This window comes from Arachis ipaensis, chromosome B8 (genome assembly GCF_059453495.1).
Source record: "Arachis ipaensis isolate K30076 ecotype BB chromosome B8, ASM5945349v1, whole genome shotgun sequence".
NCBI classification, from domain to species: Eukaryota; Viridiplantae; Streptophyta; class Magnoliopsida; order Fabales; family Fabaceae; genus Arachis; species Arachis ipaensis.
Window position 1 is genome coordinate 3,454,783 of NC_142443.1, and position 19,462 is coordinate 3,474,244.

The 19,462-nt window shown below is 34.0% G+C and overlaps 3 protein-coding genes across 4 annotated transcripts; 1 reads left to right on the forward strand and 2 right to left on the reverse strand.

The window, feature by feature from the left end:
• Positions 1-10,643: 10,643 nt before the first annotated feature.
• On the forward strand, positions 10,644-12,470 carry LOC107613266 (transcription factor MYB48). Of its 2 annotated transcripts, XM_016315192.3 has the most exons (3): positions 10,687-11,056; positions 11,135-11,264; positions 11,633-12,470. In XM_016315192.3, the coding sequence occupies exons 1-3, from the start codon at positions 10,942-10,944 to the stop codon at positions 12,111-12,113; spliced, it is 726 nt and encodes a 241-aa protein (XP_016170678.1). In that variant the 5' UTR covers positions 10,687-10,941; the 3' UTR covers positions 12,114-12,470. The 2 variants fall into 2 exon arrangements, with proteins under 2 accessions (XP_016170677.1, XP_016170678.1); XM_016315191.3 differs by having other exon boundaries at positions 10,644-11,264.
• A 787-nt stretch (positions 12,471-13,257) lies between these two features.
• Positions 13,258-14,684, reverse strand: LOC107613267 (aquaporin TIP1-3). Its single transcript, XM_016315193.3, has 2 exons — positions 14,231-14,684; positions 13,258-13,790 (listed from the first exon to the last, which is right to left on the reverse strand). Exons 1-2 carry the CDS (start codon positions 14,612-14,614, stop codon positions 13,416-13,418), a joined length of 759 nt encoding a protein of 252 aa, XP_016170679.2. The 5' UTR covers positions 14,615-14,684; the 3' UTR covers positions 13,258-13,415.
• A 3,943-nt stretch (positions 14,685-18,627) lies between these two features.
• On the reverse strand, positions 18,628-18,965 carry LOC107613918 (ATP synthase small subunit 6-A, mitochondrial). Its single transcript, XM_016316113.3, has 2 exons — positions 18,782-18,965; positions 18,628-18,674 (listed from the first exon to the last, which is right to left on the reverse strand). The coding sequence occupies exons 1-2, from the start codon at positions 18,900-18,902 to the stop codon at positions 18,628-18,630; spliced, it is 168 nt and encodes a 55-aa protein (XP_016171599.1). The 5' UTR covers positions 18,903-18,965.
• Between the last annotated feature and the right edge of the window lie 497 nt (positions 18,966-19,462).

A 19,462-nucleotide genomic window follows, 5' to 3' on the forward strand; every position in this document is an offset into this window, starting at 1 on the left:
TTCACTCTCTCTCCCTGTTTTAAAACATCATAATATCATTTCTACACCTCTTTCCTCTCTCTAAAATTCAGAAAGCTTCTCTCTTCTTCTTCTCCAATCTCACCAACATCCACTCCAAACTACATACATATTATTAATCCTCATCCAAATTCTTACAAAACCCACTAAATCAATGATGTACTTCTTAAATAGAAATTTATTGCTTCGTGGCTTTTAAAATTTTTCTTTATTCTATGCACTATAGAAATATTTTAGTTTAAAAAACTCATATTTTTATGATGAAGTAATGTCATTTTTATTTATTATTTTAGCAACGTAACAATGCCATACGAATATTATGTCTTGTGAATTATATTTTATTTTATATAATTAATTTATGTAAACAAAATTCCAATAATTTATAGCGTGTTTAGCTAAAAATTATCACATATCTTATTAATTAAAATTAATTCTTTCAAAAATTTTTAAAAATTTAAAAATAAATTATAAATTATTAATTATTTGAAAGACACAGTATCCTTATAGAATACAAGATATAAGATATCTTTATAAAATTTTTCTTTTAACAACGTAAATTTAGAAAAAAATTAATATTTTTTACAAGAAAATAATATCTAAAGTACATAATGTGATTACCAAAACATAACTACGTAAGTTATTATTAATATAAAAATATGAATGTTAAATATATTAATATAAAAAAATAAATAAATTTTTTTAAAAATAAATATAGAAATTATTATATAAAAACTAATTTGAAAGGTACAATGACTTGAGGGTATGATATTAAATTAGTTAGGTAAAAAATATTAGCGAATTAAACAATTAAGACATAGATCTATTACATAGTGAAAAATAATACATATAAAATTATTAAATTATATAATATTTTTTTATTTTTAAACACAAATCTTATATATAAGTATAGTTTCTTAAAGTTTTGGGGGGTCCAGACCACTACTCGCCCCCTCTAGATCCGTCCCTGATTGCTAGCTAATTAATAATAAAAAATAATAAAATCTATTTACTTTTTAGTATTTCTCAATGTCTGTGAATTATTAAAAGATAAAAAAATATTTTTCATTACACAATCAATTTCATGAATAAAGTATCGAAACGAAGAATTGCAAAATTAGAGATTCTATTCATTGACCTCGATTTTGTAATCAAAACGATGGATTGTTTTCTGAATACTACAATAAAAAAAATTGATTCAACCTTTGCTGTTACTTAACAAGAGAGTCTGCTGATAATTAGTTAGAGAAAACTGATTAGAGTAGTTAGATATTTATGCTAATCAGTAGTTAGCCAGCTGTGTATAAATATAGGTAGATCAGTTATGTAAATGTGTGATTCATCATTTAATACAAGTTCACATTTTCACTCCTTCTTCTCTCTGGTTTTTCTATCCCCTGCATTATTTTCCCGTTCTCATGCGCAACCTTCAACATGGTGCGGCGAGCAATTGAAGAGAGAGTGGCTTGATCTTCGATTCACGAGCATCAATCGTGGTTGGAGAGAGATGATGGATCCAGGTTCCTCTTCAAGACTGATTTCTCTTGGTTCAAGTTCTCTTCGAGCGTTCTGATTTCTTTTTTCCAAGATTCTTCGATTTCCGATCTCATCTCTTTCTGCAATTTCTTCTTCTCCTACAACTTCTTCTCCTCTTTCAAACTCACACCACAAAGCTTGATGAGAGCCTAATTACTTCCTAGTTTGACAAGTCATATCGAAGCGATTAGGTGTTCCGATCAACGAGATTGAAAGAGGAAGGTTCAGATCTGTGCACCAGATCCACAGTTTCCGTCGTTATGAGCTCCGATTCAAGTTCTAGTGGAGTGCAATTTCTCGCCATGGACGCAACTTAGTTTGCTGCATTCTTTAATCAGATCGCCGTGATCCAATCGCACATCAGCAAAAGCGCGAATCCGAGTTAGGATCCTACAAATCCGTACTTCATTCTCCCTTTTGAGAGTCCAGGTATACCTCTCACTTCTGTTGTTCTGACTGGATCGAACTATGGAGCCTGGAGTAGAGCTATGCTGTTAGCTCTCAAATAAAAAAATAAGCTGAAATTCATAGATGGTAGTATTGAGAAACCGGATAGCTCAGATCTATTGTTTGAGGCGTGGGAGAGGTGCAACACATATGTCGTTGGTTGGATTAACCTCTCACTAAGCTCGGATATCTACCAAAGTGTCTTGTGGAACAATTTAGCCTATGAGATATGGGATGAGCTAAAGCACAAATATTATCAGGGGGACAAATTTCGAGTTGCTGAATTATATGAGGAAGTGTATGCACTCAGACAAGGAGACATGAATGTGACAAATTACTATACCAAGCTCAAGTCAATTTGGAAAGAAATCGACAATTTCAGAATCTTGCCATAATGTAACTGTGATAAAAGGTGTTCATGCGCCTTATCTATAATTAGGAAGCAAAGAGAGGAAGATAAGGTGACAAAGTTTCTTCGATGTTTAAATGAACAACACTCCACTGTTCGATCACAAATAATGCTCATGGATAGTTTACCAAATCTGAATGCGGTCTTTGCTATGATCACGCAGCAAGAACGGCAGTTTCTCAGTCCTGACTCTACCTCGGACATTAAGGTTTTGGCTAGCTCTGCTCATCCCTTGAACACTGTGTCGCCTTCACTAGGCAGAGGGAGAGGGAGAGGCAGAGGAGGTAGATTTCATCCTGGGAGAGGACAAGGTGGCAGAAGTAGGCTGCAGTGTACTTTTTGCAACAAGACTGGACATAGTGTTGATACCTGTTACAAGAAACACGGATTCTCCCCAAACTTTAGACAACGATATGAATACTCCAACTCTCAAAACACTGCCACACCAGTCCTCAATTGCATGTCAGCAAATGCAGGTACTGAGGGTATTAATGATGAGCTCGGTACCAGTCAAGGCCAATTGGGAGCGAGTGAAATCACAGGGGCTGGATTCACTCCAGATCAAAGGGAAGCCCTACTAGCTCTACTTAGCAAGCAAGAAGTCAAGCATATCCATAGTGTCAGCCAGATTATAACACAACCTCAACCATCAACTCATCAAGGTAGAATGGTTCATCTTTTGCATTTCAATTCTCACATACAGGCTCTAGATGTATGCATTCAAAAACATAAATCCTGGGTAATAGACACTGGTGCCACGGACCATGTCTCATATAACATCAAAGATTTCAAAGATTTTCGAAAAAATTGAACCAATAATTGTTAGATTACCCAATGGTGCCCACACCACCAGCTGCATCATGGGCACAATTGTGTTTTCTGGCACATTATTTCTCGCAAATGCATTATACATCCCTTCATTCAATTTTAAACTAATCTCAATCTCAAAACAGACATCATCATTACATTGCAAAATGAGTTTTACTGATGAAATGTGTGAGATACAAGATCGACACACTTTGAAGATGATTGGTGCAGCTAGAAATATTGATGGTCTATACATTTTGCACCACGAGATTCAAGGACCAACACATACACCACACATTACTGCACTCATCCCTCATACATCTCAGAAAAATTTGTGGCATGATAGACTAGGACATCCATCTAATAATAGGTTAGCAACACTGAAACAACAGTTTGAATTTGTAGATTGTTCAATAAGCAAGGAGCCATGTAATTCTTGTCATCTTGGCAAGCAAAAGTGGTTAGCATTTCCTCATAGTGTTTCTATCGCTGAAAATGTACTTGAGTTGATTCATTTGGATATTTGGGGCCCGATCTCCATTCCTTCTTTTTCTGATCACAAATATTTTTTGTCAGTTGTGGATGATAAATCCAGATTTACATGGATTTTTCTTATGAAAACCAAGGCTGAAATAGCTTAATTAGTGAAGAATTTTATTATTTTTGTCAAAACTCAGTTCAATACAATGGTAAAAATAATCAGATCTGATAATGGTGCTGAATTTTCAATGCCTTCATTTTATAACAATTTTGGAATTTTGCACCAACGATCTTGTGTTGAGACACCACAGCAGAATGGAATTGTTGAGCGAAAGCATCAACACATTCTAACTGTGGCTCGCACCATTATTATTCATTCTCACCTGCCCAAAATCTTTTGGAGCTATGGTGTTGAACATGCGGTCTATTTGATTAACAGGTTGCCCTCACCATTCTTGACCAACCGGACACCCTATCAGGTTTTATACAATGCTCCACCGAATCTACTTCATCTTCGGGTGTTTGGTTGTCTTGCTTATGCTAATACTATTATGCATAACAGAACCAAACTTGATCTAAGAGCAAGAAAATGTCTGCATCTTGGATTCAGGGAGGGTGTTAAGGGCTATCTGTTATTTGACTTACAAACCAAAGCATTCTTCACTTCTAGAGATGTTCAATTTTATGAAGATTTGTTTCCATACTTTGAGGTTGAGGCTCAAAATGAAAATGCTAAGACTCAATCTGAAAATACTAACACCAATTTTACAAATGAAAAATTTTCAGCTGACCAATTGTATATCACAAATCCAAACAATAATGCACATACACTCAATCAGGATCACATGATTCAGAATCATATTCAACATTCATCTCCTATGCATTCTAGTATTCATTTAAATAGTCTAGACAAAGATAGCATCTCACCTTCAATGCCCCATGATAGTCCCATGCATCATTTGAAAGCTTTTAACAATCCTGACCATACATCACACACAAATGTAGACACAAGTCCTAGATTAGATACACAGGTGCATGATTCACCTAGTCTCCCTACTCGTGTTATGCTGAGAAGATCCACAAGAATTTCAAAACCGCCAGCTTACTTGAAAGATTACAAATGTATGACAGCCATCAATGAAAATTCAATAACCATGCAAAACCTTCAAAGATATCCTATCTCAATTTTTTTATCCTATCATTCTATTTTTCCCATGCATCTTGCATACTCATTAGCTATTCAAAACATCGAGCCTAAACGCTATGAAGAGGCGATATCTCAAGCTTGCTGACAAGAAGCTATTAAGGCTGAGCTGACTGTTCTGGATGAAAATAAAACCTGGAAGTTGACCTCACTCCCACCTGGCAAGAAGGAAATAGGATGTAAGTGGGTATTCAAGGTCAAGTATCATCCGGATGGTAGTGTGGAACGTCATAAAGCTCGCCTCGTTGCAAAGAGATTCACGCAGGTTCCTGGAGTTGATTACAAGGATACCTTTAGCCCAGTTGTTAAATTGGGAACATTGCGAGTGGTTTTGGCTCTTGCTGCTATGAAAGGCTGGCACTTGAAACAAATTGATGTTAACACTGCATTTCTGTATGGTGACTTGGATGAAGAAGTATACACGAAGGTGCCAGAAGGACTTCATGCAAAGCCAGGGCAAGTGTGCAAACTTGAGAAGTCACTGTATGGATTAAAACAAGCTAGTAGACAATGAAATTCAAAACTCAAATCTATTCTTGTGGAGCTGGGTTTCAAGCAGTGCAAACCAGATTATAGTTTGTTCACAAAATCAACTCCAAAAGGATTTACAGCAGTCTTAGTTTACGTTGATGATTTGGTTTTAGCAGGTGATGATCTTAGTGAGATTGAGAATGTGAAGAAGATACTTGATGATAGATTTCGGATCAAAGATATTGAGGACCTCAAATATTTTCTTGGCTTAGAAGTGGCTAGGTCACAGAAAGAAATTGCTTTGTATCAACGAAAATATGTGCTGGATTTGCTTAAAGAAACAGGTTTTGAGGGATGCAAGCCTGCTCCAACACCAATGGATTATGGTGCAAAGCTTAGTAAGAGTGATGGGGAGCTGCTGTCTGATTTTACTCCATACCGAAGAATCATTGGGAAGTTGCTCTATCTTTCGAACACTAGGCTGGATATAAGTTTCGCTATAGGGAAGTTGAGTCAATTTTTGGATTGTCCTACCACAGAGCATTTGCGAGCTACTCATCAAATATTGAGGTACGTGAAAGGATCCCCAGCTGCTGGCCTTTTCTTCTCAGCCAAATCAGACTTGAATCTTACAGGCTTCTCAGACTCGGACTGGGCAGGGTGTCCTGACTCCAGGAGGTCGATCTCAGCCTATTGCTTTTACCTTGGATCATCTCTTGTTAGTTGGAAGAGCAAGAAGCAACTTACAGTCGCTGCTTCCTCCTCCGAAGCAGAATATAGGGCGTTGGCGCTTGCAACTAGGGAGGTCCAATGGTTGAGTTATGTTCTTCAGGAACTTGGCGCACCACTTCAGAAGGCACCGAACATTTACTGTGATAGCAAGTCTGCTGTGTATATAGCCACTAATCCAATCTTCCATGAGCGGACAAAGCATATCGAAGCGGATTGCCACATTGTCCGTGACAAACTACAAGAAGGCGTGATTACTCTGTTACCTATCTCTACACATGAGCAGGTTGCAGACATTTTGACTAAGCCACTAGCACCAGGTCCTTTCCATTACATCCATAGTAAGCTTGGGCTGCTGAACATCTTCGCGGTCAGCACTCCAAGCTTAAGGGAGGGTGTTACTTAACAAGAGAGTCTGCTGATAGTTAGTTAGAGAAAACTGATTAGAGTAGTTAGATATTTATGCTAATCAATAGTTAGCCAGCTGTGTATAAATATAGGTAGATCATTTATGTAAATGTGTGATTCATCATTTAATACAAGTTCACATTTTCACTCCTTCTTCTCTCTGGTTTTTCTATCCCCTGCATTCTTTTCCCGTTCTCATGCGCAACCTTCAACATTTGCTGATTGCTGCAACTGTGATTATCAATTAATGATGAACAAATAGTGGATATTAAATAGACAGATAAAAAATGAAAAAAATGGATATTAAGTAGATGGATATCCGAAAGAAAAACAATGAAATTTTTTATAATCAAAGAGATTGATACACGATTTCAATGGTGGAATTGAATTATTGGTGATGGATTATTCACCAATTTATAATGTTAATATTAAAGAAAAGATAAGATTAGAGTATCTAAATCAAAATAAAACCTTAAAAATTGAAGATAGAATTTTAAAGATAAGATAGATGAATAATAAGATAATAATTTATAAAAATGATAACAAAATTGAAATAGGCGTAGTACACACTTCAATCGATTGGGTAGCACAACAAATCGATTGAATTTGGCAAATTCATATTGTTTTGATGAATTCAATCGATTGGGTAATACAACCAATCAATAGACCTCAGGTTGTTTTGAAACATTCAATCAATTGGGTAGTATAAGCAATCGATTGAATTATTAAAAACCCACATTTTAGTCATCGTTCAATCGATTGATTTTTGCGAAAACCATGCTGCCTTGCAATTTTCAATCGATTGTTTTGTGATAACAACCTGTAGTCCAATCGATTGAGTTATAGAAAACCTGAAATTCAATCGATTGTTTTGATAATCCAATCGATTGATTTTCAAAGAAACACGATTTCACAGCCCTTGACGAACGTCACGGATCAAATATAATCTTTTAATCGATTGGAATAGCCAAAAAGTTTATTACGATCAATGGAAGATCTAATTCATTATTGTTTTTATTTTTTATTGTTAATAAACATAATAGATTAATGATAAAATAATAATTTATAAAATAAAAATTAGTTTTTATGATTAAATAAAATATATGGGGTTAATTTGTAATTAAAATTAGAAAAAGACTATTTAGCCATTATTAAAAAACCTTAAAAAATATGTTTTGTTCTGGGACCATTTAACGGTCCAAACGTTCTGGGACCATCGAATCTAGTGCTAACAAACAAGTTCTTCAACTTAAAAGACTTTACATGCCAGTATGAATCGGTTATATTATTTAATTAATTAATTATAACATGAAGCATAGTTATTAAAGTTGGGCTGGATTTTATACTGGTCCGATCCAATGTTTGAATCGTATAAAATAGAAAATCGGTGTGAATCGATCAAATTTGGAGTGAACCGATAAAAACTGATCAAATTCGATGAAGACCGATCTGACCAAACTACTTAGAATTTAAAATTTTTTCAAATTATTTAAGGTGGAGTTCAAATTCCTCTCCTCAATGAGAGAAATGTCACTCACAATCACCATTCATGCTCCTTGTTAATATATTTGCAAATTATAATACATATAGATATCTTTCATTAAATTATTTACTTTTATTTAATTTATTTTAATTTTAGTTATAAACTCACTCATTCTTAAATTAATTATATTTTTTAACAATAATTATAAATTCACTTATTTTTTCTTTTTATAATTATATAATATCTATTAATATTATTTTTTAATAAATACTTGTGATATATAATAGTATAATAGATATAAATTAATTAATAAATTATTAAAATTTGAAAATAATAGTTATTTTAATATAAAAACAAAATAAAATATTTATGATAGAGTAAAATTAATAAAATATTTTTTGTTCCTATTTCATATTATTTTAAAATAGTTAGATATTCTTAAAATATTAGTAAAAATATGTATTTTAAATTTTTAACTATTTTTTATTTTTTATTTATATAAAATCGATTCAACCAATAATTTACCAGTTGATTCAATGATCCAATAATCTGACCGGTTTGATTACCAGTTCGATTCTGACAACTATGACATGAAATTACTACAAACAAGAGAAAAAAAAAACTATTACTCGAGGACTCATAAGGACAAAGACAATTCACCGATAAAAATGGAATTAAAGTCTACAATAGTGATGGGGAATTGGATCGGAGTTATTGTTGTACAGTCCTTTGAGAAACTTTCTGACGTGTTGTCTTTTTTTTTTTTGGAATTTAGAGAAGTCGACAAAAAAATCTTCTCTATCTCCATTATTGTCATCGAGAAGTTCAACGGTGAGAAAGGATTTCGGACAGTTCGGTTCACGGCAAAAACATATAAAATTGGAGCCATTACGACAGCGCCACAACAAGCGGTAACAACGAGAAAGATGAAAGTCCTGAAGGAAGGGATAGCGCCAGTGCTAGAGGAACTAAGCCGAGGCACTGGCATAGTAACTCTATGGCCGGTTCTAAGGGGATGTTCGGAGAAATCATGGAGGCTAAGAAAGCAATGCCTCTCGAAAAGCTTGCTGAGTAATGGACCATTGATCCCAAATGCACCAATTTGTTTATGAACATGATACTCTCTTCAATTTTTATTTTTCTATTTTGTTTTTGCATTTTGTAGTTGATCTTAATGTTATTTTTGTACTATTCCTTTCGAAAAATCTTTGATTTATGGTATGGAAACGTTAAATTTGGTAATGATATTTGATTATTGTGATGTTTTTTTTTTTATTTTTGACCGTCATTGATGACAGCATTCAAGGATATAAACTTATTGATTGGCCAGTACAAGTAATGATCAGAATGAATTCATATGCTTAAAACCTATATTTATAAAAGAATCCTCCAAATTATTACTAATTTTATTATCTATCTTGGTGCTTTTATGCGCCAAAATATACTTACACCATCCTAAAAAATTCCCTTAAAAAAATATCATAATTGACATGGATGCATTTGTTGTTTAGAAATGCCAAAAAATTGAAACAAATTAAAGGTGGGCGTCCCAAATTCGAAGAGAATTATAACCAAAAGTGGTCCGACATTACGTAAATGGAAAAATGGAATCCTGCTGGGCGCAGCATGCACATGCCATTAATCTCTCATAGATGCTGCCTACTACTGCCTCGCTGCCTAGGTTTATTTATTTTTATTTTAATTACAATTATTATTTTGATTATTATATTTGAGTGAAAAAGGTTGGGCTGCTGTAATAAAACATATCAACAACGTGTTCCCATTTCTCAAAGCTTTGTCCGCATCTTCAGTTTTCTGCCCCGCCCTTTCCTCAAGTCAAGGGCCGCAATATTCCATCTATCCATGTTGTGATTAATTGAATACTAAAATTATTTTTATTAAACTATTTTATATTGTTCATTAACCAAATAATATTTTTATATCTAAGTTGTGATGATGATCGAGTTCAATTGTAAGAAACACTTGTTATTTTAATCAACCAAAATTCTTTTAATACTGTACTTGAAATCAGAAAAGAAAAAATAAAGATGTATCTTAGAAATTCATAATAAATCCAACAGAGTAGTAACTATTTTCAATTGATCAAGTGTTTAGTAATTTACAAAAATAAATTTAATACTTAAGCAAGTAGTGACTCTGGGTACAATAAGAAGAAGAAATAATGATGATCAAATCAGCATTCAAACCTTAATTACATACATGTACAGAGTAGTATATACTATATATAAGAAATATTTCAAGTGTTTTAATGTTTTAAGTGTTCTGCGCTAGTAATTTTAACTTCTGATATCAAATATATATAAATTAGATAATGTTATGTGTATATTAAAATTAATTATTAGAATAAAATATATATTAAAAATAAATTAAACAATATATGTATATATATATATAAATAAAAAATATTATTTGTACAGCAAAATTAGTTACTGAAATTAACTATTAATGTATTTGTATATAAATATATGTATGATTTAATTTATTTTTAATATATATATTTATAATTTAATATGTATTTTATATTAGTAGTCGATTTTGATAACTGATTTTAATATACAAATTAAATTTTATAATTGAGATTAAGGAATAAATGGAGTGAAATATCTTTAATATTGAAACACTTGAAATGATTCCGTGCATATATTGAAGTGGGTGATGTCATGGTTTCAAATTGGGCTGAAGCAATTGACAGGAGGAGCATGCGCAGGGGATGAACGGTGGATACGCAACACTACTTATTATAAAAAATAAAAAAAATAAAAATAAATTAGAGATTGTGGAAAGAGGCATATAAATAGTGGATGGTTGCATAGGTGGGCAAAAGCATCATCAGCATCAGGTAAAAAGAGAGAGAAAGAGAGAGAGAATGGGAAAAATGGTTAACGAGGAGCAACAGAAGCAATCGCAGAAGCAGGAATTTCGAAAGGGTCCATGGACGGAGCAGGAGGACTTGAAGTTAGTTTCATTTGTGGGGCTGTTTGGAGACAGGAAATGGGACTTTATAGCAAAGGTTTCAGGTTTGAAGGTGGCGGGAGACACTTGATAGGTAATGCTTATTTGGGCATGATGCTTTTTGAAACCGCCACTCCCTTTAACCACCCAATTCTATATGTTTTCGTTGTAGGTCTCAATCGAACTGGTAAGAGCTGCCGCCTCCGCTGGGTTAACTACCTCCACCCCGGCCTCAAACGTGGCAAGCTCACTCCCTTTGAAGAGAAGCTTGTCTTGGACCTCCACTCCAAGTGGGGCAATAGGTACATCTATCATTCTATCTCAAACAACTCTTGTGTCATCAAATTCTTCACATATAACTCCTCCAATTAAATATATTCAAAACTATAAACTTTCTTTCAAATTTCAAATTTTGATTTATTCCATTGATAAGTAAGTTACGTGAATGCTATCCTACCATCTTTAAAGTAACATGTAAGTTACTCTCTGATATTTCATATTTTAATTAAGTGTTTATTTTAACATGAGTTACTTTAATCTCATGAGAGTTAATAATATCTTGGAAGACGGTAACGACCTGACAGAAGAAAAAAATTGTTATATTAGATATATCTCTGTAATTACTCGTAATAACGGAATTAAATGGTTATATTTCTGACACATACTTAAGATGGTCAAGAATTGCCCGGAAGCTGCCCGGGCGCACGGACAACGAGATCAAGAATTACTTTAGGACTCACATGAGGAAGAAGGCTCAAGAGGAGAAGCGCGCGCTTGCATCACCAAGTTCTTCAAGCTGCCATTCCTCACTCTCTTCAAACAACAACAACAACCAAGCTGTTGATTCGCATGCTTCCAAGAAAGCTGGAGAAGAGAGCTTCTATGACACAGGGGGGCCGGTCATGACTGTGGACTGCTCAACCGATTTGAAGGAAGAAGAAGGGTTCTCCATGGATGATATATGGAAAGATATTGAGCTTTGTGAAGAGAAGAACATTGTTGTTTATGATGGGAATAAGAGTGAAGAGGGTTGCAACTTCTCAAGTCCACCATCATGGGAGTATTCTTCTGACCCACTTTGGGTGATGGATGAACAAAGTGTGTTATTCCCAACTAGTGACCCATATTTTTCCTCATTTCTAACTGGCTAATCATCACTACCATTTATTCTTTTTCCCCCAACATCATCAAATATTTTGTTCATATATAGTAATGTGTGTGCTTTTAGTATTAAGAAACAAAGTCTCTAACATGTGTATAGCTAGCACCATATAATAGTTCCTCCAAGTTTATGGCATGCTTTATTTCTAGCTACTAGATATAGTGTGATATAGCAGAAATAAATTATAATAGCCGCAAGAGTAACTACTACTACTCTATCTATAGTTTCTTATGTCAATGTCCCAATGCCTTGCTTATCTACTTTCAAAAGAAGGCATCTCCAATATGAATATGTTATGTTCTGTTATGAATGTAAAATATCAAGCACTTGTTTATTTTATTGTTTCTATATGCGCCTATACTAATATAGCTCTTCTTTTATTATTAGTTAATTACCATCAAATAATAACATGCAAAGCATATTATATAAGATGAACCAGCAGTGGTGAGGGTGCCATTTGAACATCATAACGTGATCAAAAGAATTTAATTTGTATTAGAATGAAAATTATGCTAGAATAATATATCAATGAGAATAAAATAACTATCTACTTAAAATACAATAAATTAGTTTTTAAATTCGAATATTATAAGATAAAAAAAAAGTATTATTCTGAAATTACAATTTATTGTTGACTGAAAATACATAACTCAAATTATTTCCTTGTAAAAAGTATTATTTTTATCTTAAGGTGTTTTGGCCTTTTATAACATTTTGTGAAGAAATTAACATTGCAAATGACTTCATATGTTTTTATTTTCTTAATATTTTTTTCAGTAGTAATTTTGATTTTTGAGTGTAAGACTTTTCTTAATATAAAGTGAAGATTCTGTATGTGATTGGAATCCTTGATATTAATCAGTTAATTAATCACACTTTTTCTTAATAATGCCCGCATCCAACTTTGTTCTTTTCACACAGAATATGTAATTTTCTCTTTTAATATTATATTATATACGTGCTTCATTATTTATATACGAATCAGGTTCGGGTTCTACTTTAATTTATCCTTTCATCTGTTCAACTAATTAACACTACTACTCTATACATGTTACACACCATGACCACAAAGAAGCATGATGAGTAGCATAACCATCGCATATTCTTCATTATATAAATTACCAAAACCATTATACTCTCAACGAAATTAACATTGCTTCAAATAAAAGGAGATTTTAGAATGGAACATAGCTCATAGGAATCAACTTCAAAAAAAAGAAAAAAACGAGAAACAACAAGTGAAGGCAGAAAACTAATTAAACCCATCCCACATATTTAGGTGAGTGTGGTGCTAGTAATCTGTGACGGGGAGCGGTTCATGAGTGTGGTGGTTAATAAAGAAAGTGTCGTAGACAATAGCTGCAATAGCAGAACCAATGAATGGGCCGGCCCAGTAGACCCAGTGGTTGGCCCAAGTCCAGCTTACAACAGCAGGCCCAAAAGACACAGCTGGGTTCATGGATGCACCATCAAATGCCCCACCGGCTAATATGTTAGCACCCACAATGAAGCCAATGGCAATTGGAGCAATGATCCCAACGTCACCCTTCTTTGGGTCCACGGCAGTTGCATACACCGTGTACACGAGACCAAAGGTCATCACAATCTCAAACACCAATGCATTCGATGCTCCAACCCCAGAAGATAGTGCAAATGCAGATGTTTCCTGCACCAGAGGAGAGTGTTGTAGGTTAGAAACATAGCTATTTACTAATTTTTTTTTATAAATTTATTTTTGATACACTCACATGATAATGCGTTTTATATCACATCGGTTCTTTTAGATGACTATTCACGCAATTAATATAAAAAGTTATTTTTATTGATGTGGCGTAATCTAATTTAAGAAAAATATGAGGTGCCAATGGAATATTTGTACAATGCCTACAAGTAGGTTTAGGGAGTATTAGAGAGATATAATCATTACTGTTACATTTTTCCATTAGCTGAAGCTTTTGGAATGAGTGGTATCATGACATGTTATTAGAACTCTAAATTCGAAAGGTCAAGAGTTCGATTTTTGGTTAACTATTTTGCACTTACAATAAATCAAAATTAAATTATTTTTTTATAGTCTTAAAACTTTTGAGAGAAGTTAATACTTACGAGTCCGGCTGTGGCGAATTTAAGGAGCAAGCAAGCAACAACGGAGCCAAGCAACTGAGCAATCCAATAGAGAATGGTTCTGAGGAGAGTGATGTGGCCACCAATGAAAGCGCCGAAAGTGACGGCAGGGTTGACGTGGCCGCCGGAGATGTTGGCGGCAACGGAGACTGCAACAAAGAGAGCAAAGGCGTGAGACAATGATGCTGCCACTACGCCAGCTGGTGTTGCTGCGCCATTGTTTGTCAACTTATTATAAGCCATGCCGGAGCCTTGTCCGGCGAAAACAAAGATAAGCATTGAGATGAACTCAGCAAGTGCGGCCTTAAGCGCATCGCTTTGCCTCAACTCAGAAGCATTTCCAATCACAATTTTAGAGATCGGCATTCTTCTTAATTGTTTTCTTTCAACGTTGGAGCTTAGAATAATGCTTCACTCGATTTGTTGCTCTCACCTTTGCTGCAATGCTGGTTTTTATATATGGAGTGTTAAGGCACGAAGAGCAAAATTCAAAAAGAGGGGGGAGGTTGCCTCCTATTGGCTCTCGTGAAGCCACGTGTACGGTTTGATGGCAATTCTGTGGCTGTGCCAAGACTTTTGACCGACCATTGCCCCATGGTGGGTCCATCAATCATGGCCTGAGCTTTTGGACCAAACACACATTTTCTTTTGTAGAAAACGGTGTGGTAGTTGTGTTGGATTTATTATCATTCATTATCACTCATTATTGTTCATTATTATCATCTTTCATTAGCGGTGTTGTCTATGAACAATGAGCTCATTTCGTTTTCTTGAAACTGATTTTATCATATGATGCTCTAAACTAGGCTGTTTACCGTGGAGTAGAGTCCACGTCAATGTAATCTTCCGAAGCTTCATCTTTAATCTTATAATTATTATGTGAAGTGTAATTAACGATGATAACTATGTTACATAAGTTTCAATACTAAGCTGCAAGTTCAAACAAAGAAGCCGATACATTTTTGTCATTTCTAAATGCCTAAATGTTTAATGAGTTTTTTTTAGAGAAGTTGGACACTAGTGGTTTTGACTTGAGTACTTAAGCATCTTTGATCTGTACTTGTAATCTTGCATCAAACTCAAGTACTCACCATTATACAAAACAATAATATTAATAAGCAATGCAATAATGCACAGAATTGACATGCCTCTTATATATTAGACTCTGTATTTGTCCACAAATATGAAAGATTAACAGCCACACCTCACAGCGATGGCATCTAAGAAATTCTCACAATTTTTAAGATTATCCGCTGCTTCTTGATGATAATTTAATTTGTTTATTATGGACGGCTGAAAGGGCTAATGAACTATAAACCAAGTTGCCTTTTAATTTTGTTAATCTTGCCATAATGAGAACAACACTACAGATAGATCTCTCTCCATGGATATAACCACTTCCCACAAAATTATTGGGACGGTTTTATGTGTTCATCTCTAATATTTCATGAATAAGGCTGAATGCTTAATTACCATGTGTGATACATGTTCTTCATGACAACAGAACTTCGATGAAAAAGCCTATAAAATCTGACACCATACAGAAAAGGCAAACATTTTTATGGACGTTAATGCTATGTTTGGAAGGGAAACAGAAACTGAGACAAAGATTAAGACAGAGATTGAATTAAGTCTTTATATTATGTTTGGTATAAAACATATTAGACTAAATTATTTTTTAATATCATATTTGGTTTAAAATAAATATAGAGAATTAGAGATTGAGATATAGATTTAAAATTTGAAAAGTTAAACAAGAGTATTTCTAAAAAAAATGTTATAAAAATTTAAGTCTTCGTCCCTAAAAATTTTAATCTCCTATGTAATCTGAAGTAATGAGTAAAGGTATAAAATAAACCAAAAGAGCAGAAATTGTTTCCTCGAGATTGTTTCCTATGAAGATGAAAAAGCATAGATTTAAAAGGTATTAAAGCGAGAAAATCTGGATATATAACCGTATAAGCATAAGTAAGAGATACGCTAAAGATAATTCTCGAATCCAATTTGCTCAAGATTAGTGACCTTAGGGCTTAGGCTAATGCAATAACATGCATACATAGGAATCATCTGCATTTGCCTAGTTTGCCTCTACTTCTTGTGCATGAGTATAGTCTTCCTTTTGCCTAATCTGAAAACCATTTTTTTTTCCAAGGGAACTTGCATTGGTTACAAAGAATATATATGTATGTTTTATCTATAAAGAAAGCTTGAATGCGTATGCACAAGACTAAATGGATTGTCCTCTTGAGGTAGGAATGTAAGACAGTAAGATCCCAATAAGACATGCTAGTTTTGTTATTTTGTTATGGCAAGCAAGCTGGTACAAAAGTAATTGCTTTCGCACTGGTAGAAAAGCGTGTTACTTTTCTAAAAATTGATATGGTATTGACTATTGAGTGTTTGAATGTGAGCTTTAGTAGCAGCTCAAATTTTCAATCCACAAAGATGAGCTCTCGAAGAGACCAATGACCAGTAAAATTAAAAACTGGTTATTTGAATGTTAAATTTGAATTACGAAGAGAGAAAATAATTGGAAAAAAAAAAAAAAGACAGCACCGTGTGATTGAGCAACAGGTGTTTTGCCTGAATTTGGGTGTTATTTGTTTTTGAGTTGTGTGAAATATGGTGGAATTGGTATTGAATTCAAGAAACTTTCATTGTATATTTGAAATTATATTAAAACACGAATCGGGGCAACTCTGAAATATTGTTGGCAGCTACATTGATCTCCCTAGCTGCAGGAATTCGATCAAATACTTGCCTTTAAATTTCAAACTACCAAAAAAGGAATACCACCCGAACATGTGGACCGAGTGTAAAACTCAGTTAATTTACCACAGGACAATAGCGATACAGTTACCTCAGAATCATTTCCCAAAATGCCATCGTTAAAAGCCAGTTCCATTTTATAAAAATTAAAACTAAAAAAAGTGGATGTTGCGCTTACAAAGAAATGATTTATCTAAAAATATGGCAACAGAGCCTTAGGCTATGCACTCAAGAATTACTGGGTTGCAGAGAAACATCACTTAAGGATGCTCATGAACAGATCCAAAAAGCCCCAAAATACATTATTAACACTACTATTTTTGCAAGATTAACCATTGGCATTGTTGCAAAATAAAGAGAAACCTCCAAGTATGATCATTGTCACAATAAAGTAATCAAAAAGTGAGAACTTCGGAATTTCTTAATATGAATTTAATCTAAGAAAACAAAAGAAATTGTAAACAGGGAGACAGCGAGAGTGAGTAAACAACATCTCTCTTCAGTTATTACAATTTATGAAGCTAAAGCAAGCAAAGCTCTAGGAACAGCTCACACAATGCGCAAAGCTGGTGCTATCGTTCCATTCAGAAGTCACTTATTCCTTATTCCTGGAAAAGTGAGGAAAAGTGTGTCAAATTAACATAATTTGAAAACCTTTATGCATGGATTAGAAGTGATAACCAGGTAATCAACTATTCACAAATTGGTTCTTACACAAAATAAGCAAAAATAAGATGGAGAACCATTCACAGAACACTACAAGTTATCAGTAATTATAAAGCAAAATTAATTGATTGGTCTCATGAAAATTAATCATATTACTATAAATTGATGCTAGATATCATCACTGCAAGCTCATAACACTACATAATCACTGAAACCAAACCAATATCACACTTAACTTCTGTGTAAATGCAAAGATAATAACAAGTTTAACATGCAATTCAATACTTTGCTTGAATCAACATAAAAATTGTATATCAAGTGCTCAACAGCTCAACCACATTCCAAAATATTACAGTTCAATGAGGAAAAGTTTTGAATGCCATCACACCCCCTTGGAAGACGCATTAACTAAATAAAAGATGAGAGACTAGAGCTAGGGAGTAGGGATGAAGAATGCACGGGCAAACCCATCCAGAACCAACACAATAAATAAAAGTAACCGATCCATTTGTTTAATTCTTGAGCAATTAATATCAATCCAATGGTTGAATTAGATTGGATTATAATGGGCGTGTAGTATTTTCACTATTTTGTCACCCTTAGATGAGGACTAAATAAAAATGAGCTTGCAGATTTTAGCATTGCATTGCTACCATGGTCAACAATTGAGAAATGAAAGCTATACTTCTGTTCTAATCAACTGCTTGAACAAACTATGCAGGGAAAAAAAGAAAGGGGGGAGGGGTGGGGAACCAAATCATAGTTTAAGAATCTAAAAGATGAGATCTCCAACACAGGGGAATCAGACATTGCACGAATCATGTGTATTCAAACTAAAATGATTCGAAATTTTTTCCACAATCGGAATCGCGAGAAGCAAATCTATACCCAAAAAAAAGGCCAAAATACGTTAAAAGGAAAGTTAGGGTTTGGAGGGTGGAGAATTACCTCCTGTGCTGCTGAACGAATGGCGATTTTTTGGCATCCTCCTCTGCGAAATCGAAGGGACAATCAATTAGATTCCGAACAAAATTCAAAGATGAAATTCAACAAATTATTAAAAAGAAAATTATTTAAGAAGAAAGGAGGAGTTAGTACCAGTAAGACTGAGAGAGAATTTGGTTACAATGAACCCGCTGGTGGCAAATCCAACGAGGAAGGGCCAGTTGCGCTTGAATTCGCGCTTGAAGAACACAGGCCATGGATCGAAAAGACGCATTTTTCTCCGGCGCAGCTAACTCCTTTCTCTCTTTCTCTTACTCTTTCTCTTTCGCTTGAGCTTGAGCTTCTCTCTCCCTTTACACGCATATATATACCACGCCTTCATTTTTTTGGTCGTCGTAATTAGAAGCCCATTTAACAAGAAAGAAAAAAAGTGGGCCTAATAAATGAGGCCCATTATTTTTGCCCAGTTAACGAGGCCCAATCTTAGTTAAAATATTAAACTTGGTTATTGTAGGGCATCTACAAAAAATTACACTCCTGGACCCAAAAAACGTCACACTAAAAATTGGATCTGATGTGAAAAAAAAAAGTGAAAAGATAATATGAGTAAGGTGAATGCTATGGTGCCTAAAAGGTTAAAACATAGTACCTAACTTACTAAAAAAGGCAAAGAAATAATATTTAATAAATTTTAAATATTTTATGTTTATTTTATACATTTTATTTTTTACTTATAAAAGCAAGTTAGGCAATTTAGGCACCACAATGAAAAGCACCATAGAATTCACCTATGAGTAATTAATTACTGTTGAATTTGTAATTTTTATTATGTAT